Source organism: Eremomyces bilateralis, assembly GCF_010015585.1.
Source record: "Eremomyces bilateralis CBS 781.70 unplaced genomic scaffold P152scaffold_16, whole genome shotgun sequence".
NCBI classification, from domain to species: Eukaryota; Fungi; Ascomycota; class Dothideomycetes; order Eremomycetales; family Eremomycetaceae; genus Eremomyces; species Eremomyces bilateralis.
This window is the reverse complement of record NW_022985082.1, coordinates 491,393-517,106: the sequence shown is the minus strand read 5'-3', so window position 1 is coordinate 517,106 and position 25,714 is coordinate 491,393. Positions and strand designations below refer to the sequence as shown.

Below are 25,714 nucleotides of genomic sequence, written 5' to 3'. Positions count from 1 at the left end.
GGGGATTTAATCGCTCGCGTCTTCCGAGCGCCCTTGCTACCTGCTCATGGCTGGGGCCAGGATCAGGCACCATCGATCCCATTCTCACAACTCCTACTGGGCAAGAGGTTTGATTATGCTCGTCTCCGGTAATGAACGATAGTGAAGACTGAAGAGCCATCCAATTTCGGTTATCACATTACGCATTACGCATCACGCAACGACGATCGAAATCGTGGCCTCAGATGTTGTGCAGTCAGAAGGCTTCTCGAATACGGTCGTTGGGCGTGAGACGGTTACGTGAGGTTCGGGACGCGGTGCTGGTGGGCTCGCTTGGGACCTGGTGTGCATGTTCTACTGCAGGTCTGCAGCCCAGGGGAGGGTTCCTAATACCTTGCCTGATGCCCGCCAGAGGGTCTTGGTTTCTTTGACCGAGCGGGTGGCAGGGTCCCCGTCCAATATCCACTTCCATCAATTCCATGAAACTTGGGAGGAGCGGACGAACGATGTAGAGTCGCGCTAACGGAAGACGTACAGCGCAGCCGGACATCGTGGGGACCGAGAAACCGATCGGTTTTCTGATTTTGCTAGCCTGTCTCGTATCTGGTGCCTTACATGCTGGACGCTGCTATCGCTCCCGACGAAGCATTGAGCAACTGGAGAGGATGCCAACACATCCCGAGCTAGGGATTTCAACGATAGGGGTCTTTGATTGTCTGACTGGAAAATGTCCGGCGCGAACGAATTTCGGACGCCACTGAATACAGTGGGCGACAGTCTGGCGACACAGTCTGGCGACACAGTCTGGCATCGATCGATGCCTGTTCTGCTGAGGATGACAGCCAGATGATGATGATCACTTAAAACCCTGGTCTGTCCGAAGGACGAGTAAGAACCGTAGGGTGGAAGTTACTCGTGTCCACGATGGGCATTATGGACGGAGATAGGTCAGTATTATCCACCAAGTAAATTGAAGTGATGTGCTCATTCGGGAAGCACTGAGTCTCCCTATTCCGCCCGTAAACCAGTCGGAATGGGGGATTGCAGTCTGAATGGCAGAAAGCTCTCCACTCCCTTCCAAACCTGTATCCTGGCCGATGTCAATTTCATCTGCCGAACTGGGATGAGATGGCCGAAGTGGGTGTGAAGGATCAAGGAACCACGGTAACAAATCCAAAAACGAAGAAATGATGCCGCTGCGTGTCTCTCAACCTCGCCCCGAGCCGCACTTGCATTCGCTCTCCCTGCCCTATCCATCACTTCTTTACGAGTCACCGTCGAGCAAGTAGAGGGCGATTGTCCATTCATAGAACGACAGCGACATCTTTACACGGTTCATCAGTCCTCCACCCGTACCTACATTGCAATCACCCACCCTCGCCGTCCAACTGTCTCCCCTCAAACAATCCCTCCGCTCCCGAGAGCAGTGCATAGTGCAGCCGGCGTCCCTAGCCTACCAGCCCAGCCCTCCTGGGTGGCAGCACGCCCACTGTCCACAGCGGAGCGCGGAGCAGACAACAGGACAGCACTGTGCCGTTCCCTGCCGCTGGTCACGGACCCTTTCTCTCCGACCAGATGGCGACTGGCTCACTGCTGGACACGACAGCGCTCGTGGAGGCGGGCGAGCCAGCGTGAGAGGCAGAGAGGCCAGGCTTTCCCTGGTGGGGCCAAGGCGCGACGAGAGGGCTGCAGGCGGTGCGGCACAGCTGCAGGACGTGGGCCACGGCAGGGTCGTTTTTGCTAAATCCCAACAAGACGAATCCTAGGCCGGCGCTGGTACCACGGAGCGGCGCGTGCAGGGCGTCGGATTTGGGATGGTCGGTTCTTTGAGAGGGTGGAGCTTATTCTTCCTGACTGCCATAGGCTTTTGAGGAGTCAATTGCGGTGTTCTTGCTGGTTTCGCGGATTGGGACAAAAGGGGGTGATTTCGTGATTTCGTCGAATCAGTCGGAACCAGACGAATTGGAGACGACGGGACAGCAAAGCCGCGAAGTGATCGAACAATATCCCAAACAGACAACAGTATTTTTCTCCAGAGCTCTTTTTCGGCGAGAAGGGACCCATAATATTTCCTTTTCCCGCTCGCATGTAAAGCGAGATCATCGAAAAAGCAGCACATGCAGCCACGCAGGTAAGGGAAGCCGACCGACATATCAGCAAGAAAGACAGGTTCCCCATTCCACGTTTCCCCAAGGAGCTGGACCACTGAGATACCAAGTCGGCAGCCGTGTTTCGTCCCGTTTTCTATACGGGTTATCTCTAATCCTGCAGAGTACTGCTGCTATTCTTACCCCATCTCCACTGTACGGGAGAGGACCGCGACACTGAGACACTGAGAAAGGATCGCCGGAAAAAGCCCAGCATCACTGCTTGACGCATTTTCCTGTTCCACGACCCCGCCACACCATCATCCCACTGCGCACCGCCGTTTCTGTTTCGTGGTTCAATCCGGCAACAGCAGCAGTAGCGAAACGCAACGCGGACTACGCAACCACACACACCGACGACGCATAGTCGCAGAAAGCGGTACCTTTTTCGCTTGCGCACACGAAAGAGCCGCATCATCTGCGATCCAGGTTCCAGCGGATAAGTCGGATTTCTTGACACGACGGTTCTCTGGTCAGATCGAAGCCGACGAGCCTGGGGGAACGGAATAAGGATTCATATTCTTCGAGCATTGCGTTGGCAGAAGCATCCCAACCCCAGACCCGAACCAACCAAGCAAATCCTTTGCAAACGCTGGGACCGGCGCGGCGACAACCCCCGTTACCGTCGCCGGCCTAACCCTGAATCGGAGAGTCACTTTTCCGGAGGCCCGGGATCCGCTCTGCTAATCCTCCCGACTTTTCCGAATTCCCCTTATCTGCACTCCGACGATTTCTTACCGTTAACTTCAGCCAACGACCGCTCCGAGACGCCAACCAATCGTAGTGCGCGATCCTAGCACCGCGACTGATACCGCGAAAGTGAATCCTGGTCGATTCCCCGTGGTAAAAGCGGAAGGTTGGAATAACGGACGCTTGGTGAAGAAGGCCAAAGAGGGTTCGTTCGACGACGGTACGACTGGTCTAGTGTGGCTTTAGACAGTTGAAAGTCAAAAAGACTGGGTGGAGTTTTGACTGTGGTACTGACAGCTGCTGAGTGCTGGGACGTGCTTGTCGGTTATCTCTCTCCCCTCTGAGGAAAGGCGTGGTGGTCGAATGTGAAGTGGTGGCTTCTGGCGTTGGCCGCTATCGTCATCAAACTTTTTCGATTCCGTTATCTTCAAAGAGAGTGGCAAGGAAGGGTAAGGAAGTTATCAACGTGGTCAAAGAATACTTTTAGGTGAGTTGCCGCGGATATAAGCACATCTGATTTCTTTCTTTCTTGGATCTACAAGCTACTGTGGTTCTCCGGTATGATGTTGATTGCTGGATTTCACGGTCTCATCCATTCGCTTCTGATTATGTTATTGTGGATGGTGTTGAATGCTCTGTTGGCTGGAATAGAAGAGTGTGTGCGTGAGAGGGAGAGTTTGTGGTGGTCGATGTGGACATATGGTGGTCGGTGGGCGTGGTGGGGTAGGGTCATGGGTGGTGGACTGGTGGTGGCTCCTGCGCCCGGCTTCTAGCACTAGACCCCCCTAGATCCCCCCTAGACCCCCGACCGACCGCCCGGCCCATAACCAGCATTGGCCTCATCCCGGCGACCAGACCCAGTCACCCAGCCTCCTCTAACAACTCACTCACGCACGCGGAGAGCTCTCTCTCAAGCTCTGAAGCTCTCACGACCGTCCACCATTCACCACCACATTCCCAATCCCATCTCCTCCACCAGCCCATCCAACACCTCCAACACCTCCACCACCCTCCTCTCCCTCTTGCACTCTTTCGCTCCCTCTATTCCTCCTCGCTCTCTTCCTTTAACCCTGCTTCTCCTCCTCCGCCAACCCCTCCACTTCTTCCCTCATTCGCCATCATTGCGCCTTTTCCTCTCGACTCCACCACTCTCTCACTCACGCTGGACCACTGCCGCTTCTCTTCCTTTCTATCCCAACCTCCTCTGAAATTCTTCCTTCTTTTATCCCTTCTCACCAACCTCCCCGTGAGAAAAAGATTTCTCTCCCTTACCCCCCTGGCCCATCTGCGGCGCTTTCCCTTCCTGCATCGTTGTGTGCTGTTCCCACACCATAGACGTGAATGTGTTGGTGCTCCCGTCCTGCATGCATGCGCTTCTCTGTTACCGTTGAGCTACTCGCCTTATCATAAAACACCATCGTACTGTACATTGGAGCTGACATGACCTTGGATGCTTGTCACAGTTGATTGACGTTGGTTGGATTGGAACGAGACCAACGACGTGCGACGACTTTAACGACCTGGAACGAAGAAATACGTTTAGAATTGACCTCCCACGGCTCCATCTCCCAGAAGGCAGCTTCCCCACCCTCTATCACTGCCCTCAACTATCGCGCAAGGATTGCATCTTTACGACTTTCTGTTGGGTCCGGCTGTCAAGTCAATTACAGAAGAGCTGAGAAAAGATACTTTACAATTCGAGCGAAACAAAAGCTCGCGAAACGAAACATCAGGAAGAAACGACCCGCCGCAGATCATCAGCAACTCATCTCGTCTGGACGATCACGAACCATATTCCTGCAAAGTTGCAACGACACGATTTTTTTACGATTGCCCGTCCCTTCGTCACAGCATTGAAGCGTTCCAGTTGTTTTTAGTACGACCCGAGACTTCGAAACCCAACACACCCCACCGCTAAGCGGCAACCTTCACCATCCTCGCAGAGCAAGAGAGAAGGCCATTCATCGGTTCTTTCGTGCCACGATATTCGCCGCTCCGTACCACCAGACCACCATTCTCCCCCAACGACAACGGACGCCACTGGGTGACTTCGGTGTCGCGCCCACCAGACGATCCCTGAGCTTGCTCTCGTTCCCGCTTCGGGTCCAATTGTTCGCTCCAGTCTTCTTTCGTCCCCCCTCCACCTCTTCCCTCGTTCTCTCTTCTCCTTTGGTGTAGCTGTTTGCCCACGTGTTTTCGGGGTAAAGGCTGGAAAGGACGACATTGTCTCATATTCTCGACACGATCCCCCCAGGAGCAAACTTCGAAGGACTTTCAAGACCGTTGGTGCAAGCTGGAAGTAGCTCGCCCGTCGTGTCCTGCATCCACCTCTTATCACCTGCCGCCTGCTGTCGATCCTCCATTCCGGATCCAGCTCGCTTCCCGGTTACGTGCACAGATCCTGCAATCGAGCTTCCTTCCAATTCCTACCCACGGGTCCGGTTGCTAGGCATCGACGCAAGAATTGATCTTGCGCTAACCCGTGCCCGATCAACTTCACCATCGTGTGAAGTCCACCTCTCCTAATTTCTTTTTTGGCCCTTGCGGCCCATATCCCCAGAACACCGGAAAGCTGGAGCTCCCGTCGATTTCGCAGGTCCACCCTCGAGGCACAGTCGACGCGTCGTGGTACAATTCGCACTACACGCCACGCCCTGCTGTATCGAGTGAGCGCCTTCCCGGACTCCCTCAGATACAACACGCGAGTTCATCGACGTCCTCGTCGCCTCGGGGTGGATCGTTCAGTTCAGGTTCCGTCGGCGCTCACGATAGTGTCGGGTCCGCCACGTCCTATTCTTCATCCGTCAACGGCAACGCCGCCACTTTCAAAACGCCCTCACCGGAGAGCACCCCTCATTCGACCCGTAACGGTCACGCATTGCATGCACTAGGCCAGAACGGATCGCCGTACCCGCCGCAGAATCCAGAGGGATATCCTTGTCCGGAGGCCTACAACATGAATCAAATCCAGCCGTACGGCGATGTGCATGCGCAGCCACATGTGCCGTCAACGGGACCACCGCCGGCCATGGGGCACTATCAGCCATATCAGTCGCAGCCGTTGCCGCAGACGTACTCGTCCACGCCAACATCCTATACAGCGCCATATGCATATCCCAGTGCTCCTCAACATCAGCAACCACAAGCCTATCCACCGTCATCGTCAATGAGCAGTAGCTTGATGCCGATGACGCTACCAGGTATGTCTACATCGCATTTCCTTCGGCGGTGTGCTGAATATCCTGCTCTCCTGCACATCCGCTAACTCTACCTCCAGCCATGGCTTCAAATGCCACCGGTGTGACTTCGATAGGTGGCGCCCCGTACAACCGCGCCGAGCGCCCGTACGACGCTACGGGACAAGTTGCCCCTCCAGGAATGAAGCCGCGTGTGACGGCGACGTTGTGGGAGGATGAGGGGAGTCTTTGCTTCCAGGTCGAGGCGAAGGGCATCTGTGTTGCAAGGCGAGAAGGTAAGAGCCAGCTCCCAAAACGCGCAATTGATTTTCGTGTACCCTTGATGCACTAGGGCTAATCTGGAATTAGACAATCACATGATCAACGGTACCAAATTGTTGAATGTGGCTGGAATGACGCGTGGACGACGAGATGGCATCTTGAAGAGCGAGAAGACCAGACATGTGGTGAAGATCGGCCCTATGCACCTTAAGGGCGTCTGGTATGGGTTCCACAGCTTTTTTTTACCAGTCATGAGCTAACCAGTTGCAGGATACCCTTTGATCGTGCCTTACAATTTGCGAACAAGGAGAAAATCACCGAGCTGCTTTATCCCCTTTTTGTCCATGATATCGGTGCCTTGCTCTATCCCCCGAACCAACCGCGAACGGCGTTGAATGCCGGAGCGTTCGCGGCTACGCGAAGGGATGCTAGATATCTCCCACAAAGTACCCAAGCTCCGGGAACGCCCGGTCTTCATCACCACCACTCCATGAGCGTTGCAGCGGCTCCTCAGCCTTCAGGGGGTATTTCTCATAGTGGCCGACCTGAGCTTGGTCGCGCCCATACCTTCCCCACGCCACCCACGAGCGCGTCCAGCGTTATGGGCATGAGTACGCAAGGCAGCGCATACGAAGGCCAATGGTCCAATGTTCCTGGCATGCAAGCCAGTGGCCAGCCTCTTTCGATCGATACGGGATTGAGCAATGCACGATCCGTTCCAACCACGCCGGCCACTACTCCACCCGCGAACGCCATCAACTCGATGCAGCAATACCAGACGTCGCAGACGTATGAGACGCCCCGTCAGTCTTACACAGCGGCGCCCAGCCAACCAGGTCAGTATAACCACCTCGAATCCCCCCAGCGGATCTCGCTTCGGCCAACCCTTCCCTCAATCATCATCTTATCCCAACACCATCAGCGACATGCCTCCCCCATCCACTGTCCTTCACACCTCAAATGTTCCCACCAACTCATCTAACCCCTCCACAGAAATGAAACACGACTCCGGCTACGCTCACAGTGATCCTGTTCACCACGGCGGCGCTCCCCACGACGACCATGCCGCCTCCGAGCACGATCCCCATGCCTACAGCGCCCACGCCCAATACGACGCCACCCGCGGCACCTACACCTACCCCTCCGCCACCGCCCCCGTCCAGCCCGCGCCCCTGCATCCTACCGACCACCCCCACCTCTCCCCCGAACTCACCCACCACACCCACTCCCCCGCCCATGTCAACGGTTCTAGCCGCGCCACCCCGCGCTCCACCGTCCCCGTGCAACCCCAATGGGCCACCCCCAACTACGGCGGCCCCACCGCCCCCTCCCACCGCCCAGCCCAGCAATCCACCTCCACGCTCTACAACGTCGTCTCCGACCCGCGCTCCAACGGCGCCGGTGGCCCGGACTCATATCCTGCCACTGGTTACGCGCCACATCCACAGGCCGTCCCCGGCGCGTACGGCGCTTCGAACGGCGTGGTCTCCACGGGGATGAAGCGCATGCGCGACGACGACGACGAGTATAAGCACGAGGATGTGGACGCCCCCGGCAGTGATTTGAAGCGGCAGCGCACAATCCGGGAGGACAGCGTTGGCGGTGCGGTCGGTGGCGCGAGTCCGTATAAGAGCGCGCAACGGTCGCGGCCGATCGCGCAGCCGAGGCGATAATGGCAGTGTGAGAGAGGCGGAGTTGTGCCTGAACGAGCGACGGCTCAACGAATGGTGCATTGGTGGCCTTTGCGATTTGCGTGCGGATTTTCATGTCTGACGAAACGGAACGGGACGAAACGACGAGCGATGAGCAAACGCGAGCAACTTGGCTTGGCAGACCTGCGGGAACCATCACCTGGGCTTTTTATCTGACGCAACGAACGAAGCGCGCCTCTGGATTTTTTTTTGGTTTCATTTCCTTCGACATTTGCTCACTGAGCGTTTTTTTCCTTCTGCTTCTTCTTGCTTTCTTGGCCAGGACTTGCGATAGACTGGGCATGGAACACAACACGACACCGCGACGACTTGTTTTGGGCGGGCTTTCGGTGGGCATTCAATCATCGGCATCGTCATGATCGCATGCGAAAAACGCTTCAACCCTGCTTCTGATATCTTCTCACCTACTCTCGATTCGCCTTCTTCTCCTTCTCACATTCACGCATGGCCGAACTGAAGATCCGCAAACCTCAAAATCCGAACCGGCCTCACGAAAATAGCCTTTCACGCCAGCCACAAACGCGGGAAGGTCTAACGCCGGGAAAACGCGAAAAGCTTTCCACCCTCCTTTCCTTCACGTTGATTCGGAATTTCATGGATGACCAAAAAAACGACGTATACACGAATTTTCTCGATGCATGCAAATGTGCGATGCGAATAACGCGCAACAAATATGTACCGAACATTACCAACTGGCGATTCAGTCTCGACGACATATACCTTCACATATACACGCGCATCATCGAATCTCACTCATCAAAACCCAACATCTCCCGTTGTTTCTGCTATCTCTTATGTATTCTTCACGAAACGACAACCTCCAACCATCCGATGTTCCTACCTGCCTTGCGGCAATGGGATCTATCAATCTACCCCACCTTACAGTGACAAATCTTCTTGCTACTTCAACGAAATGACCGTTATGACCATGCCATTTTTCTCTCTCCATTACTGCGCTTTTCGTTTCTAACTTTTCGGCGGAGGAGGCGAGAGTGAAAGAGAGGGAAGGGTGACGGAGCGGGCGGTCGATGGGTTGAAATGACGGGGGATTCGCGCTGTCTTTGATGATGAGCGATGGTGGAGATGGAGTGGCTGGGTGGTGGCTTCACGAAGCTATTCTCGCACATTTGAAATTTCTCTTCTCTCCCAGTGACACCGGGAACTCCTATTACCCGCATATCACATATCGGAAAACTCTCACCTTGCCTTACCTAACCTACCTTACAAACACCGCACAGCCACCCGATTACATGGATGACGATGTTAATGATGATGGAACGGAATGGAAATGGAATGGGAGGGGATGGATTATTCAGCCCTTGACTGCTACGCTACTACTCGCCCCCTTTTACCTTAGTTTACTACTACAATGGAAAAGTTCCAACTGGTCCTTTTGATGCCCTGTTCCCTCCCTCGCTTGCTTCCCCGATGTGCTAGTTCGTGTCAAAACGTAGAAATGGTCAACGAAAGTCGGGATAGGGATTCAGGGGGCGATCTACTGCTCACCCTTTTTACCTGGGATTACTTGAATGCAAAAAGTACCAACCGGTTCTTTCGACGCCCTGTTTACTCGCTCGCTTCCCTGGTGTGGTCGTTTGTGAATTGTGTCAAAATGTCGTAGAAATGACCAACGGAAGTCAGAGTGAGAAATCCAGGGGGCGCTCTTCCACCACAGTCCATCACCACCACCATGTCCACCACGGTCTCCCCTTTCCGCCATCAGCTGAATCTTTCATTTCTGCCCTCCACATCGATTTATAATCAAAAATTAGCCAAACTTGGTCAAAATTAGCCATGAATTAACATGATGTTCCCATCCCGCGCTGACAAAGCTACATGATAGTAACCTGAAGATACCACCTTTGTCGGCCACCAAGATATCGCCAAGCCCGCGTACCTGCTTCAAACCAGCCTAGAGTCAATCCGCCACAAATGTCACCGCATATTCCCCAGCTGAGCGAAAATACCTCCTGACTCAGGAAACCATAAAGATACATGTCGTGAAGCCCAAATTTGTCTTGAATTCCTCATATCATCTTGAGATCACGGATCACCCTATGGCGACCTTTGAAGACTTAAGTGGCGTTAGGGGCGACTCCAATGGGGTCTCGTCCAACCCATACGACGCTCTCATCGCCGCATGCAACGACAATCCCGTATGTCCTTCGTGCTCCTAAGTCCTCACCAACCCCGCTTTCACCTCCCAAACACCGCCAAACAAACCCCAGCATCTAATTTGGCCTCCCATTCTTCCGATATGCCCCCAAATGCCGCACATCTTCCCCAAACGCACCAAATGTCCAAATTGAAGTGCATCTTCCCCTCACCGCACCAACCCCTCCCCAACTCACTCCACATCCAGAAATCAATCCAAACCCGCTACGAAACGCACCGCACGGTCCGCAACGCGCAGCAGAAAGCGAAGTTACTCGCAGACGACTTTTCTGGCGTGGTGATCGATCCGATCTTGCACGCGCTGGAGACGCAACCCAGGTTTGAGGATCCGAGGAATTGTTTGGGTACGCCAACACTCCAATTGACTAGCAATGAACTCACACACGATAATTTTTTCGCCGGAACGTCTACTGACGAGGAACCGATTGTTACAGTGTTCTGGGCGCGTCCACCAGTGAATGTACGGGAGTTGGTCGCGAAAGTGCAGCGGAGGTTGAGGGAAGTGATGCCGAGTAAGTTGATATTGCGGTTTTACACGTGAGCACGGGAACGAGTCATGTGCGCGTGTGGTTGGTTGCCGGTCGCAACGAGGTAAATTCACTCGCATTGGTGTGTTCTGCGCCGTCCATGGGATTGTGTAGACTGCCAGCTAGTGCTGTTGGTGCGGTTCGAGAGTAATTCTTCGAAATGGCACGCGAGGAGATACGCCGTGATGCTCCCAACACGCCTGGGCTCGCGTTCTTTATTCATCCTCATCATCCGGATTACTCCTCCCCTCCATACTGCTAACCATTTTTATTAATTCCTGCCTCCAGAACTCTGGCTCATGCCCCTCCCCAACCTCCACATGACTGCCCTTGAAATTACCCACTCCAAGACCGCCCCCGAGATCGCCTCCCTCGTCGATCTTCTCGCTCCATCCGCCGGCGACATCGTCAATTACACCTCCACCCACCGCACGCATCTCATCAAACCTCAAATCGGCTACGACACCTCTGCCATCGCCCTCAGCTTCGTTCCAGCTGCTCGAGAAGCAACTCCAGTCGGCGACGCTGTGGATGAGGATACCTTTACTTACCACCACCTCCGACGCGACCTGTATGCGCTGGCTGAGGCGGCAGGCGTGGCGGTTGCATCGCGATATGTAGTCCCGTCCGCACATCTAACGGTCGGGCGATTCGTGCATGCGGAAGAGTTAAGCGTCGATGGGGATATACTGAACGGCGTTGATCGAGAGAAAATGCGGCAGGTGGTGGGAAGGATTGAGGAGATTAATTCGTGGTTGAGGGAGGAGTATTGGCCAAAGGAGGCCGGTAGGGAGATTAAGGAGGGAGGGGAATGGGTGGTAGGGGAGGAGCGGGGGTTGGATTGTAGGAAGGGGAGGCTTTGGTATGGGGATGGAGAGACGGTGGTGATCGGGAAGGGATTTGGGAGGAAATGAAATTGTGATTTTAGACATTTCGATTTTATTTGAGCTGACGTAGTTTGAATGTGATACATAAGATACCTTATATTTAATAAAGCAGCTAGTATTTATCATTTTCGTTGCCTTGGCTTTACTCACCGTTACGATTCTCCTGGCTGCCCGCTGGTGGGACTTGCGAGGTGACGACGAGCTTAATTAATAGCACCAGGCGCATCAGTAGTGAGCAGATGTAGAACTCCAGAATCGAACTTTCATAATGGGGTTTCTATGGATAATATTTATTACTACATCATGTTGGCAAGAAGTTCGTTCAGCGAAATGTTCTAGTATCCAGGCAGAAGAACAGCTGATAAGGATCTTGACTTCCCCAGGTGTTAATAGGACTCTCCTTCTCTTTCTAGGAGAATCCCGCCATCGAGTACCGTTGTTGTTCATCGGTTCTCCATTTAGGTATTTCAAATGCAATTAAGTGGCAACCGGTTTTGATAACCCTTATACTCTTCAGAGTACCTGGCGGCTGGTGCGATACGTACAGGGCTGGGACCAATATATTTAATCTAGCATGTAATTGCGGCGGCCTTGTATATATATTACATTACGTGTATTTGTACAAACAAATGAAGTTGAACGTACGACCAGTATTCAATCCCCAATAAAAAGAACAATATTTTAAGTAAAAAACCATAATCTTGCAATGGACGGTGGAAAATTGGGAAAATTCTAATTGTATGATGAACCGCTTTGCGCTTGGCCACTCGCCAGCGCCCAGCAATTTGGCTCCAAGCCCCTAATGGCGGGCCGTCCCGCACTTGATTTCCTTTCTCAGGTTGTCCAAGTACTTTCCAGTGGTTCATAATTCGTAGTTCATAGAACAGTCGAACGTACATCATCATTACCGTCCACTCCGCATACAATTCATTCATCATATTAAGCTAGTTAATATGCTGTAGTTGACTCATCATATCATTGAGCACTTGAGCTATCTTCGTTGATGACTTGCTAACTTTGTCACTACAACCAATCTTAGCTTCATATTCCTACAAGCAAGGAGTGTCGGTTGAAATGGTCACTTACACACCATATTCCACAAATTCGATGAAGAGGATTGAATGTGGGCAGGTGTGCTGGAAACAGTCCTGCTTCGGTGTGCCAGTAGCCTGTGGCTTGCACATGGCGAGAGAAGGAGAGCGGAGGAAGTCGTCTTGTGGATAAAATGTATCGGTCGTTGATGCGTCAGGGGGGAGGCTCGTGAGCGGAGGAAGGATAATGATCTTGGTCGTGTGACCAAGTGCGAGTCTGGTTGTTGGTCGCTGATAATGAATGGTCGATCTGCGTTTGGTTACTGAAATGCTTCGAACAACATGAGCATAATCGCTTTCTTTTTATATCCAAACCACTCCTCCAGAGTCATTTCTTGAACCGGTGAGCATTTCTTTGACTCTGGCAAATATTAGTATGACCAACGAGGTCAGCTGCTGCTCTATCGTACGTCTCCGTCACACACAATGCATCCTCCCGTTCTCCGGTTCAGTTCCTGCATGATTTGCCGCACGTTACCGATATCTATTGCCAATACCGCCTGCAACTGAAGCCAGCGTAAGAGCGGTCATGTCACTTTTTGCGAGGAATATCCTGGTTTTGAAGTTTATATACCCAGCCGAAAGGAGAGTACCACACGGAATATGGGCACCAGGACTGCCCACAATCGGCGATCTTCTGCCCTGCTTGGTCCAAGGTGCACATGACGTTGTTCAGGGAGTAAGAAAACGTCGTTGGCCTGCTGTGGCTTCTTCCGTCTGGCGGTGAACTGATATTTGGAATGCAGTGTACACTCCTTTAAAAAGCTTTTGGTTTGTAGTACTAGCTACCGCAAGGGGCCTTCCCTTTCTTTAAATACCTGCCGGGAACAAGCTATATTATTCTGATTCAATGCTCAATCTCAACGAGCGTTCGATATTACTAGAAAGAGACATCGATATAATGCCTCATTAATGCATCACCATGTCCCATGGCCAGAAGTCTGAAGGACAGGGGCATGACTACTAAAGACTCAGTATGAATCCTCACCACTCTTCCTTAACTACCAACAGGTTCCTAGCGATTCACAACGATAAAGTTGTACGCACATCGGATTCTAGTCAGCAAACTGAACTGGAATTGCTCTTCTTCAGGTCTAAAGCCTTCGATGAACACAACATGGCATGGGACGGTTGGGAGTCTCACACCACAGGTGCATCGCGTATTGTCTGAAGGGGGCATTTCAGATGTTGGATGAAGATACCTAAGTAATTATTGTAGGTATGCGTATGACGAAAGCTTAGTGTGTTGGATGACTTTTTTTAGATGCAGTCAGTGGTGGTCAGCGCGTATTTATATCCTCAAGAAATGAGTAATATTCATTAATTTAGTGGTCAGTCGACCAATTTGGTTAAAGTTTAATAAGAGTGTAGATACGACGCGCCCTGCTTTATTCAACGGAACCCAATCAAAGACAGTCGAAAGTATGGATATTTTCCCCGACACCGACTCGAGTCGATCCTTTCGTGAAATTGTACTATCACCAAGAGGGTTAACAATATCTTCACTGTGGAGGCCCTGGTAGCCCCCCATCACTCGATCAATGTCTCCTTGCTCCTACTCTTCAGTATGGTAAGTTGTCCCCAGAGCCCTATAATATTATATATGGCCTTGCTCATGGTAGCCGAGTTGTATTCGTTATCGGAAGGTTTAATTATTATACCGTGGGAGTAAAGGACTTTAATAATCGACACGAAGGCATAAGCCAGACCTCGTTTCATGCCAACCATTGGCGGATGGGAAAGGGTGGTCGTCTACATGTTTCAGTGCAAAACAGTGGACCATGGAGTACCCCAAGGTAGGATCATGGCGGCTGAACAGAGGAAAGAGACACTTCAGGACATATGTATGTCTTGGTTTAGAACAACCATCCGCGACTATCTTGCAAATTTAATCTTCAAGTGGAGTGTTTTTGCATTGATGAGACTACGGCTACATATTCTAATCCGTACCCCTTGTTGGCTCAGGGACCCTTTGTAGCGTTGTCTCGCGTTGTATTCTCTGAAGACACGTTTTGAGCAGGCTTCTGGTGATCCGAGTGCTTGCAGTTGCCATTATCGCAGTCCTCTTTGGCACCCTGAAAGTAGGGGTCGACCAGGTATGCGCCTGATTCGAAAAAATAAGCCATTTGGGGTTGTCGGTCGGTATCTTAGCTGATGGGGATGATGCTTGTAAAGCAAGATAGGTAGAACAGAGAGGTTCTTGAAGAAGAACCCGGTTTTCGGTGGCTTCGTTTGGGCGATGGGGGGTTTTTATACCTGACTCATTGGATAATATTCCAGTCAGGGTCTTTTGTATCATCTTGGGGTCACGAATCCGCTCCGTGTCCCTGCATTGCCATGCAATATTAGCTATGACTATTCGGCCCGGATTTTGTTACTCACAATAAAGTCCGCCTCAGAGCCTATGCGGAGGAGATTGATCACAGTCGGATTTTCCATGTTAATCTGGGCCCCTCATGATTGAGTAGGGGCAAACGGAACAAAAGCAGTCTTGGGTCTTCGTGCTGCTCTCGTCGAACGTACACGAATTGATCGTTGAATCAGAGGATTCAAGTATTACAGCCATATTGCCGCATGCAAAGAGGATCGATGATATGGTTAGAGGGCGTCCTGAAGAATGGAGACCTATGAAGAGATAAATCTATTATCAATGTTGGGATTTGCCGTAGACGTTGAATGAATCCTCTTAATACTGATAGAAAAATCGACAGTAGTAGTATGTTCAAGCAACCTATAACAGGAATAAAGTTGGTTGAATGGGAAGAACGCTGACTATGAATAAGTAACGGTGATGACTGGGTCCCATTTCACATGTCTTCTAGCACAAGTTATATACAAGTAGGGTAGAAGATGCCAGGTCTTATCTCATGTCTTATTAGAATGAATTATTACATGACTATGTAGGGCGCCCGCAGCTCAAAATATATCCTAACCAATAGCTCCTAGAACGCGCCTTTGGTCTGAGCATGGAAACCCGAAACACGTCGTTATCCACCCGTGGCCGGTAATATATGGAATCCGGGCAAAAAGGACTGCTGTGGCCCACGATATTCGGGCTGTGGCCGGTAATAGACAGAATCGGGGCAAAAAGGGCTGCTGCAGTCCAAGATCCGTTGACCTCCTCTATATTCGCACATTTTGCTTTGGATCCTAGGCCAAATGAAGTTCTTGTTGGCCGCTGAGTTGGTAGGTGGCGCGCAAAAAGAAACCCGAGACTCAGGGGGTAATGGGAATATGATGGTGATGATTTGGCAGAGTGTTCTAGTACTTTCACAACGAAAATAAGGAAGATTTGGAACACTCTTACGCTATATAATGGATCCCCAGTCATGACTATTAATGGAGGCTTAGCACATGGTTGAGGACAAACTATCCAGTTCCCAGTCAGTTCAGTGCATGTGCGACGATATATGACACATCTACACGAGTAAATGCTACAGAGACTCCCATACGTGATAGGAGTCGAAGAATGTCCAGACTCCCAATATTTATCGTCAAGTGGGGTTATTGAGGTGAAAACAAGAGAAGGGGAGGTTCACCCAAAAGCGGACGGAGATAGAGTGAAGGGGGCGATGGATTCCCGAACCTCTCCCTAGGCAAGACACGAGGAGAATGGGCTTGAGAACCTTTGGTTAGCTCATATTTGCAAACCATGATGCATCTAGGCTAAGTATATGTACTGGTGTCCGCTGGTTGGTGGTGAAAATCAGTGTCGATCCCTTGGGCGTGCGTCTCCCCTCACCCCAAGAAGTATTGTATTTGCTGAGAAGTAAGTTGAGGGCTGAGGCCTTGAGGGACAATAGTGAATAGATGAGTCTCCTTACCCTTTATGGCTAGTCCGACCGCAAGATTTTCGGATCAGTTATCACCACTTATCGGACATCGAGGGTTAATTATTTCTCCCAAGGGCCCAGTGACAAGTCCCACCACTTCGAGTCTCCACAATGCTTAATATCCCTGAGCCTGTGGAGCATGGTGCATTCCATCGCCACCTTCGAATATTAGAACAGGTGACTTTTCAAATATCTAGGGCTTGTGGCTCAGTGGTAGAGCGCCCCCTTAGCATACTCGCTTCGAGCGAGCGCGAATGGGGGAGGTCCAGTGTTCAATTCGCTGTTAGTCCATTATGAAGCTCAATATTGAGCGTATATTTTTTGTTTTTATATTGATTTTTGATGTGGTGAAGGAGGTAGCTGAGAATTTCGATGTTGGTGTGTTTTCAAAATTTTGATTTGTGTTGTGTACTTGGCACCTCAGGCATTAATGTGTTCAAGCATTACCTAATCGACGATTCCTCTCTATCAACGTCACAGATTTACTAAAAAATGGTCGCGACTTTGATAATAATTGACTCTGGTCTAACTAGTCTATGGTTGTATCCTTCTCCTTTTTTCTCACCCCTCGCGCAGTTTATTCTTCTAATATACTAGGGAATGATTAGCATATCGTAGTCTTCATTTATGATCCATTTATGATCCCAACTACTGATATGAATACTGAGATAGAGAATCTCGAAGCATTTGTTGTAGCCCCAGCTACGCTCCTCCCCACGAGGACATTGATGAACCTCGGTCATATTCTACAGAGGAAGTGTGGCAAAAACGACACCCCAATCGGCAACCTTCTCCTATTGCTACTGGTACCTACCGAAGGATAGCCCTCAGCGGCCTGGGACACCCAAGGTAATCTGAAGATTGTTGAATTATCTATTATACAAATCATGGATCGTAATACCATCGCTAAGGATCAGACCCATTCACCGCATCCTAAACGTCTCGCCGTGTCGTAGAATCCCGTCCCGGTAGGTATCCCAATGCCATCCAACCATCCGGGTATGCATACGGATTGTTTCCTCAACGGTGTAGCTCCTCCTCCCCATCAGCCTCACGTGGTCTCCCAACCCCCATTGCTATTTTCCGAGTCCAACTTCCTCGCGATCGCGCTCGCGATCCCGTGGTTCAGCCACAGCTGGCGGAACAGCACGTCGTATCGCTTCTGATTGAGGAACAGCTGATGATGGCGGCGGAGGGTCGGGTCCGCTTCCCCGTGCTTGTCGAGATACGGCGCGTTTGCCCAGGAGCCCATCGACATGCCCTGCTGCTCGGGCTGCGTGCTGAGGAGGATCACCATGCCTTTACGGATGTTGATGTACATGCCGGTGGTGCCGCCGCACCTAGCGAAGAACGGGGGTTAGCGGCTGGATGGATGGTGGGATTGCTCGGGGTGTTAAACTTACTTGATTTGGTGCTGGTTGCATCCGCCACGGCGCTCACGGGATCCGGGCTTCCGCTCAGACAGACAGCAGACGGCCTGACTGCAGAATATCTCGCCACAGAGCAGGCACACGACCGGGTCGGTCATGTATCGTCCAGTGGTGGGACAGTTCCGCTTAAATGCCTCGACGGTCAAGGTATCGTAGATCCGAGGAAGACCGATGAGTTCGAAAATGGCAGGGTGAGCGAGGATGACCGGCGATGGTTTGGGATAAGGGGCGGGCGCCACCGGGATAACCTTATCCGCCCACTCCTCATGGTAATGCTTGATCCAGCTACGAACGATCCCATACAGAGGCTCGTCGCTATGGGTTGGGTTCTCCGAGTTGCCGATGACATCCAGGGTGATTTCATACATGCTCGGGAAATTGAGCGCTCTCTCTAGCCTTGTCAGCTCCGGCTCGTCCGCACCTGAATCCACGATTGGGAATTCCGTGGCGAATTTGACATTCATGAGGATCATGCACTTCCGCAAGAACGGGAGCATGTATGTCGCCATCATGGAGTAGATGAATGGCGTCATACCCTCGACAGACGATAGATCCCAGTCCGACGGCGCCGGACCGGTCGGAAACAGCGCTTTCGAAACAATCTTATAGAACTTGAGGAAACTGCGCGCTTCAGCGGGCCTGGTCGGTTGCTTCGTCCACCGTTGCGAATCCGAGAACTGGACATGATGCTTCGGCAGCACGGTTCGGTGCATGAAGGCGAGGATGACTCGAACCATTTCCGCGAGATAGCATAATCGCATAACGACACGCAGATCGATGTTCAGTGCGGGGACGATACCAAAAGCGCATTCGGTGAGGAAGATGAATGGATCCTGGCCCAAGAGGGTGTCAAGGCCTCGTGTGGCGGGGACATCGTTCCCGAGTTCTGGCCGTGCAGGGAAGAGGAGTTGGAGTTGTCGAAACACGGTCTGCGTGTACTCCTTGCTGGTGATGGGCGACGTCTCGCTGCGGATGCAGCCGAGCGAAATGTAGGATTTGACGGTTTCCGACACGATGCGTAAGTGTATCAACGTCTGCTCGGGTACCTTCTCGAGTAGTGTCGCTCCCGGACTCGACTCCACGCCTCGTTGAGCGATTTCCGCAGCGGAAATGGAGAATCCCACAGCGCGCATGAGCGCATCGGTGTTTGGAAGGGCCTCCGTCGGCCGCATGGAGTGCAGCGCATATCGAGAAGGGATGTTGTTTAACCGCAACGTGGTGTTGAGTCGGATATATGCCCGATTGAGCTCCAGCAGCGGATACACGGGAACGCTTCTCAGAGCGTCCAACGGACCAGAAGGCGTGGGGGAGAGGATATGGAATGCATGCGAGAGTTGTCCGGTGGTAGGATCGGGTAACGCGATTTGCTGCACGATCGGGCCGGTGTAGGTGCTATAATCTGCCAACCTTGAGGACACTGGACCGGCAAACTCCTGAGACCCGTATTTGATGAAGGTGTCCTCTTGCTGCAATGCCTTGGACACCGTATCCAGCTTCTTGGTGAGCGTGGTCTCTTCCTCCCGGAAGCCCCTTGCCAGGTACTGCGGAAGTGCATTCACAACCCAATCGTTTAGATCGGTGGAATCCTGTCCCACCTGCGTCACCTTCTGCGCCTTCCAAATGATGGGAAGGAACGCATTTCCCAACGCCTTGCAGAGCGGACATTCGAATTCCCCCAGATCCAGCCGTTCCGGATGGAGCCGTGCGACCTGGCTCAGGTGTCTCCGATGGGTCGCCTGGAAGTAATCTTCAAAACATGTCCAATGCATCAGGTGGCCACAACCTGTCGCGACTGGCCCACGGCGGGTATAGTTCGATGGGAACCCTTTCGCCAATTCCTGCCGCTCCGTGATCGTGACGTTCCCGTCGGCGTCAAATTTCTCGACGGTGCGGCGGTTTTTGCCGGCAACGCCGAACGGGCGGATGCTCTCCGCGGACCGATCCAAGCTGATGGGCGTATCGCGGACTTCCTCGATCCAGTCCATATCCAACGCGGGCGTCTGACGTAGGATGCTGCTTTCGGAGATGAACGAGAAGGTTCCGTAGAGGCGGTCGCTGTTGGTCTCCTCTTGGCACATGATGCATGTACCGGTGGGGAATTTTCGAACCTCCTCCGTCTCCTCCGCTTCCACCTTCTCGAAATCGTCGTCCAGGTCGCTGAAATCTTCTTCTCCCCAATCGAAGGTCTGATTTTGAACGAAGCTGTTCTGCTGCTGTTTGAATTGCGCCATGATTTTCGCCTGGCGTTCGAGGGCTTGCTTCTTCTTCAATTCCTTGTCGGCCTCGCCCGAATTTTGGTGAAGCTCGGAGGGGTCCAAAAGCGGCGACGACAAGCCGAGGGATTCCAAACACTCCGCATACTCCTCTGGCTTCTTCTCCTTCATCCGCTTCAAAATCAGCCGAATTTTGGGAGCACACGCCTCGTACCGTTTCGACGCCAGGATCGATTGCAATGCCGAGATGATCTTGGTATCCGGGCGATAGTCGGAATACTCGGAGTACGCATACAATGCAGGAACCACGAATCCATTTCCGTCGTGGTCCTCGTTGACAGCAATGAGGATCAACGTGAGTACGAATTGGAGGAATACCTCCATCTTCGCCGCCGAAATGTTCGTCATCTCGACCTTGTACACCAGCGATAGCTCCAGGAAGTAGAAGATGATCTGAATGAATATGGGGGTTTTCGTGAAGTGCGCTAGGTTTTTGAAGATGCCAGATTCCAAAGGCAGGAGATTGGGCTCGTATACGACTTCCTCGACCGGTGTACCAGTCTTCTCCGCCATGTACCGCTTGTAGATATTCTCGGCTTCTTCCCGCTGATTGCGGGTGTATTGTGGAATGTACGGATCGATTTTAGCGATGAATTCTTTCTTGAGCTCGAAGGTTCCGACATCCGACACTCCTTCGGGGGCTTTATATTGAGTCATCTGGTCGAGCAAGTCCGCCAACTCGTCGGAGTCCTGGACCTTCTCGGACATGCGTTGCGTGATGTCCGAATGCGACAAGGGTCGGAAGAGGAGAATGTGCGCAATGTCACGGCGCATTCCCATGACGTGGGATTCCTTCGGATTCTCAATGGGAAGAAGGAACGTCCTCTCGATCAACAGCACGATGAGCAGGTGAACGAATTCCTCGGCCATCTCCAGCATCTGGAGCTCGTCGCGATCGGGTTTGATCGTCCCGAAATTCCCCATGGCCCAGTCACGAAGGTCGAATCGATCGACCATGGTCGCGAGGAACATCTGCGGATCGCAGACGACGAGCGCGAGCTGTAATAAGAAGATATCTCGGAGATACGCCAAGTCTCGCTGCGTGTGGCCTCGGTAGGTCTGCATTTGATGGCGGAGCGTCACGCCGTTGCGCACCCACATGTTGGCTTTCATTTGCGCCAACCATGCGCAGACGCGCAGTGGGAAGTCGAACATGGCCAGGAGATAGTCATGCGGGACAAAATCCGGGATATTCGCGTTCGGAGGTGAGGGCGCCGCGCGGAGGTCTTGCGCGGTGAAATCGATCCACGCACGGAATTCCTCGTTGTCCATGCATTTGGCGCGGTCGACGAGCCAGGAGAACGTGTAGTGTAGAGCATGATGGAAACTCATCGGCTCTTTACCGACATCGTACTGTACGACTCGAAAGCCGACGGGGTTGTCGGAGTCGTATTGGAGATGGAACTCGGAGAGAGGGAAGACGTCAAAGCGCACGGGACTGGTGATCTCGGACTGGACGAACCGCGCTCGCTCCGCTCCTATCGAATTGATGATCACAACCTTGGCCGTCTCTCGGATCGCGCGGCGGATCGGTCCCTTGTCACCGCCCGGTCTCCAGCAGAAGGATTCAGCGAATTGACGGCACAGCCGGTTCATCTCTCTCGTGATGATGGACGCGCTGATCCACGTCTCCGGTTCGAATTCGACATGCTCTCCCAGCGCTCGGACATTGGGGACGATTCCCTGATGGAGTTTGACGAGATCCAAAAATTGCAGTAAATACTGCGGATTGTCTCGGATGAGGCTCTGAACCAGGCTAGAGTTCATCATGTACTTCATGTCCATGAAGAAGTGGTAGATCCGGCGATTCGTGACGGTGCCTTGCTCCAGCGAAAGAATAGCGTTGGGGTCCACATCGGATGGATATCCAACTTGTCGGGTAGTGATGAACGTGTAGAGGATTGCCATCAGGTTCGATAAGAAATTGCCTCGGTCGACAATTTCCGCGGTGATGGACGGGGTGGTGAGCATCTGCAGTGATAAATTGATGATCGAATGATCGGGTTCGCGATCCGCAATCAGGTAGAGCTGCGCAAGGAGGGTGTAGAGTCCGGCAAATCGAAGACCCATCAACCGCTTGAAATAAGGAAGGGTGACCACGGTGCTAATGAAGACATCTCGCACGTCGATCCGGCAGTTCTTCCACATCCGCAAATCGTAGAGGATCAAGTAATCCAACCGAACTCTCTGCCAGAGGTCTTCCTCAATAGGGACTTCGGGTTGCCGCCCGTAGCCAGCTGGTTTCTCCAGCCAGTATGAAGGAGGCATTGGCTTCCCACCGCTGGCATGTACCGGCCTGGGCGTCTTTGGGACATCAAGTGGCATCGGAACACTGGATGTTCTCCCTCTTCGGGGATTCGGCGTCATCGAAGGGAGTGCAGAGCCCCGTCTGGCTGGATGCACGACTGAATCGACCGGTCCAACTGTCCTCGACGGGTCTTCGAGTCCATCCGATGTATCGACATCGATATCGCTTTCTCGTTCTCCGGTATCGGCTTGGTCCACGTCCATTCGGTCTTCGTTCTCGGCCTCCAACTCTTCGAGCAGGCCATGCGCTTCTCCGAGGATGATTTGTGCGCCGCCCGCGATTTGGATGACGTGGCCCTGCCCTGTTCTAGTTAACTGCTGTGCCATCCTAACAATGCGTGCTCGAGATGCATAGCCACCTCGAAGCTCTTCTTCTAGGTTGTCTTCGCTTGCGTGATCATCGATCCCATCTTTTCCAATATATGCGTGATGTGCCTTACTTCCTGTTCTCCATGGCTTTAATAGCTCTTCACATATGGTATTCCGGAGGATATGAGCGTCATTCCCAGCGCTGCAGCCCGCGATATCGCAAATCCACTTGATGATGAACTCGCACATCTGCTCGCGAAACGTGTCTCTCGCCGATCGTACGGTGACGGTGAGTTTGATCTCCTCGATAATCGACGCCATCCGGAGAAGGTCCTTGAGTTCGTAGGAATGTATGATCACGCTTCGGCCGACGTCATCGATTTCCAGCGCCTTCTCGTAACTGATTTTTTTGGAAACCTTGCAAGCTCGCGCCACCTGCTCTTTGACGTCTTCCACTGTGTGTTTCTCGTCATTCCACAAGACCAGCGCGAACTCGTTGCATGCCTCGTAGCTCGGGCTCCATCCAGGAACGTCGGGGAACCATCGGGAGGAAAGTCGTGACTGGACCTCGTCGGTCTGAACGGTCTCAAGCGTCTTAGGTAGCCGTAGTTGTTCCGGGGAGCATGAAAATACATCGCAAAGGTAGTCGAAGGCGATCGCAATGGTCCTGCGTATCCCCTCTACCACGGACGGCGGTAAATCCGACGACTCCTTGGCCTTACCTGCCGCCTTCGCACCGGGAGCGCTGTTTGGGAGCGGGGAGTGTATGTTGCAGAGCGGTGCGTGAATCCAGGCTTCGTCGTCTCCGCAGTCGCAGCAGCCAGAGTTGCCTGGTGAGATAGAGACATACACGATATGTCCTTCGTGATCGGAAGCTTCAAAGCATTTGGCGCATAGCACGCAAGTGTCGTCATTCGTGCACGTCTTGCACCGATATGACGCTTCTCCGGCCTTGAAGATGTGTCCGCAGGCGGTTCCGCGCGCGGCCTCCGTGTATTCCGCGCCTTCCACGGCGCCCTGTGCTGCTCTTAAACTCCATTTGAGGGCGGCGGGATTGGATGTCGGAGGGAAGAAGTAGCCAAGATAGTTTGGATCGTCGCCGGCTAAGGATCTGAATAGTATCTCCAAGAGTTGCTGCGTTGCAGATTCGCAGTATCGGTTGTCGTGGGCCGCGGGAAGTTGCCCCAGGCTGCGGTAGAGCCGATTCTCAGCGTCCGAGGACGACATATCGACCACCTGTAAAGTTCAACCGTGTGTGACGGGCTCCATGGGAATATGGGAGATTTCAAGGACAATCTTTGAATCGGTTGAAAGGCGGAGTAGTTGTCCAATATTACAATGTTTTTATGAGTGGTTATGTCAGGGTGATGGATGATGTCGAAGAAAGTGGCGTTCGGCGTCTCAGGCGTCAGGCGTGGGGCTGGGCTTGTCAGGTTGCGCTGTACGGTACAGTAGATGTTTCAGGCAGTCGGGCTTCGATTCGATTTGATTTATACGGTGGTGAGGAGGTAATTAGTTCTGTCCAAGTCAAGCCATATTCACCCTGATTTCGGACCAGATAATCTATTGTCCGAAGAATTTTAGATTCCTGAACATTACATGCCTTGGTGTTACTGGGCTAACTATGGAGTCCTCGGCGAATTTACATGTACTCTTGTGTCCATCTTCACATTGATGTTAGCCACTCAATCACTTGCGACATCCCTCACTATTTGATATCTGATATTCATCTCCTACCTAGTACGCAAGGCATGTGAACATGGAGCAATGATTGCCCATTTCTTATCCGAAGCGACTTGGAGAGCCTAGTGTGGCGTTCACCATCTCCGTTATCGTGGTTCTCAGCTTCCTTGCTGAGAATCCCGTCGGCAGCGGAGGATGTCACCTAGCGACAGAATCCAGGTCACATATTCGATCGAGGTGGCATTGAAAGACACCAAATGGAGATGGAACCACGCCCAAGAACGTGGGCAAGGCCCTATGTTGCACAATATGGGTCCGTCGAGCGAAATGTGGTTGAACTTCGAGTTCGTCTATAGAGTACACAGATATACACAATCTATAGCTCTTGCCACCCCTCCTCCGCTCCAATTTCGTCGCTGATCATGGTCGAGTATGTCGCTACTCCTCCGCCGCATCCACATACTTGTGCTTGATGTCTTTCCATTGCCGCTGGGATGGAGTCAGTCGTCCGCACGATCAAGTCGCATTCAAGTCAAAGGGAGAGTACATACGCCCTGGTTTATGCTGTCCCAGATACGGTCTGATGTGCCGTTGAAAAGTCTGATGGATGATGTTAGATAGGTTCGCCTATGGGGAGTTGCAAGCCTTACAGCGAGCCACCGAAGGCGGTGCCGAAAACAAGGCCCAGCATCGTTGCGTTGCTTCGGAAGAAGGTGCTGTACCGTCGGTTAGATACTCGGCCATTGCGGATTCGGTAAGCCCATACTTATAAAGGGTTTGGGAGAGCTGGGAAAGGACAATTAGTTCGTGGAACCACTTCAATGGGTTATACCGGAACAACTCACTGCCATTGTGATGGATTGACTGCGCCTGGATTCCGACAACGGAGGTTATCTCGAGGAACTCCCTCAATTCAATGGCAACGGACCGATGGGTTAAGGAGATGTCGATTCTGCTGGTTCACGTGGAGGAGAGAAAGATCCAACTTCAGACTTCAAGAAGCGAGGTTCATCGGGTTCGAGGATCCATCATCGAAGGTTTGAAGATGGTCTGAGCGTGAAGGATTGTTTTTGCCTCAGGCATTAAATATTGATCATCAGGCATAAACTTTTCTCCCTTCACCAATCTTCCGCTGGCGACAAACCGGAAACATTCGTCCAACACATGATTATCGATAGATAACCCGATAGCCCGCACAGGAATGAGGAATGTC

At 52.3% G+C, this 25,714-nt stretch overlaps 6 protein-coding genes and 1 non-coding gene across 7 annotated transcripts; 4 read left to right on the top strand and 3 right to left on the bottom strand.

Annotated features, from left to right (window-relative positions):
- Positions 1-5,376: 5,376 nt before the first annotated feature.
- On the top strand, positions 5,377-7,256 carry P152DRAFT_400283 (apses-domain-containing protein; the record flags this gene model as incomplete). Its single annotated transcript, XM_033676560.1, has 4 exons — positions 5,377-6,016; positions 6,094-6,288; positions 6,362-6,500; positions 6,545-7,256. Coding segments are annotated over 4 exons (1,686 nt in total), but the record flags the coding sequence as incomplete, so codon positions are not given.
- Positions 7,257-8,962: 1,706 nt separating this feature from the next.
- On the top strand, positions 8,963-9,468 carry P152DRAFT_87677 (uncharacterized protein). Its single transcript, XM_033683309.1, has one exon. It carries the CDS (start codon positions 9,051-9,053, stop codon positions 9,381-9,383), a length of 333 nt encoding a protein of 110 aa, XP_033532543.1. The 5' UTR covers positions 8,963-9,050; the 3' UTR covers positions 9,384-9,468.
- A 575-nt stretch (positions 9,469-10,043) lies between these two features.
- Positions 10,044-11,602, top strand: P152DRAFT_439350 (uncharacterized protein; the record flags this gene model as incomplete). The annotated part of the gene is made up of 4 exons (XM_033677633.1): positions 10,044-10,142; positions 10,349-10,505; positions 10,596-10,673; positions 10,977-11,602. 4 exons carry the CDS (start codon positions 10,044-10,046, stop codon positions 11,600-11,602), a joined length of 960 nt encoding a protein of 319 aa, XP_033532542.1.
- Positions 11,603-14,097: 2,495 nt separating this feature from the next.
- Positions 14,098-14,452, bottom strand: P152DRAFT_87641 (uncharacterized protein). Its single transcript, XM_033683308.1, has one exon. The coding sequence runs from the start codon at positions 14,392-14,394 to the stop codon at positions 14,197-14,199; it is 198 nt and encodes a 65-aa protein (XP_033532541.1). The 5' UTR covers positions 14,395-14,452; the 3' UTR covers positions 14,098-14,196.
- Positions 14,453-16,695: 2,243 nt separating this feature from the next.
- Positions 16,696-16,790, top strand: P152DRAFT_t50. The gene has a single exon. It is a non-coding gene; the product is annotated as a tRNA-Ala (tRNA).
- Positions 16,791-17,290: 500 nt separating this feature from the next.
- On the bottom strand, positions 17,291-24,164 carry P152DRAFT_483611 (uncharacterized protein). The gene is made up of 2 exons (XM_033681956.1): positions 17,903-24,164; positions 17,291-17,839 (listed from the first exon to the last, which is right to left on the bottom strand). The coding sequence occupies exons 1-2, from the start codon at positions 24,043-24,045 to the stop codon at positions 17,551-17,553; spliced, it is 6,432 nt and encodes a 2,143-aa protein (XP_033532540.1). The 5' UTR covers positions 24,046-24,164; the 3' UTR covers positions 17,291-17,550.
- A 775-nt stretch (positions 24,165-24,939) lies between these two features.
- Positions 24,940-25,352, bottom strand: P152DRAFT_475352 (ubiquinol-cytochrome C reductase; the record flags this gene model as incomplete). The annotated part of the gene is made up of 5 exons (XM_033681412.1): positions 24,940-24,990; positions 25,053-25,101; positions 25,152-25,217; positions 25,268-25,287; positions 25,347-25,352. The coding sequence occupies 5 exons, from the start codon at positions 25,350-25,352 to the stop codon at positions 24,940-24,942; spliced, it is 192 nt and encodes a 63-aa protein (XP_033532539.1).
- Between the last annotated feature and the right edge of the window lie 362 nt (positions 25,353-25,714).

Excerpts from the sequence above, each read along its gene's own strand:
- P152DRAFT_87677 (XM_033683309.1), top strand. The coding sequence starts at position 9,051 with ATGATGAGCGATGGTGGAGATGGAGTGGCTGGGTGGTGGCTTCACGAA.
- P152DRAFT_483611 (XM_033681956.1), bottom strand. The coding sequence starts at position 24,045 with ATGTCGTCCTCGGACGCTGAGAATCGGCTCTACCGCAGCCTGGGGCAA. Across the intron at positions 17,840-17,902 it reads TGCAACCAGCACCAAATCAA|GTGCGGCGGCACCACCGGCA; the intron begins GTAAGTTTAACA and ends GTTCTTCGCTAG.
- P152DRAFT_87641 (XM_033683308.1), bottom strand. The coding sequence starts at position 14,394 with ATGGTTGGCATGAAACGAGGTCTGGCTTATGCCTTCGTGTCGATTATT.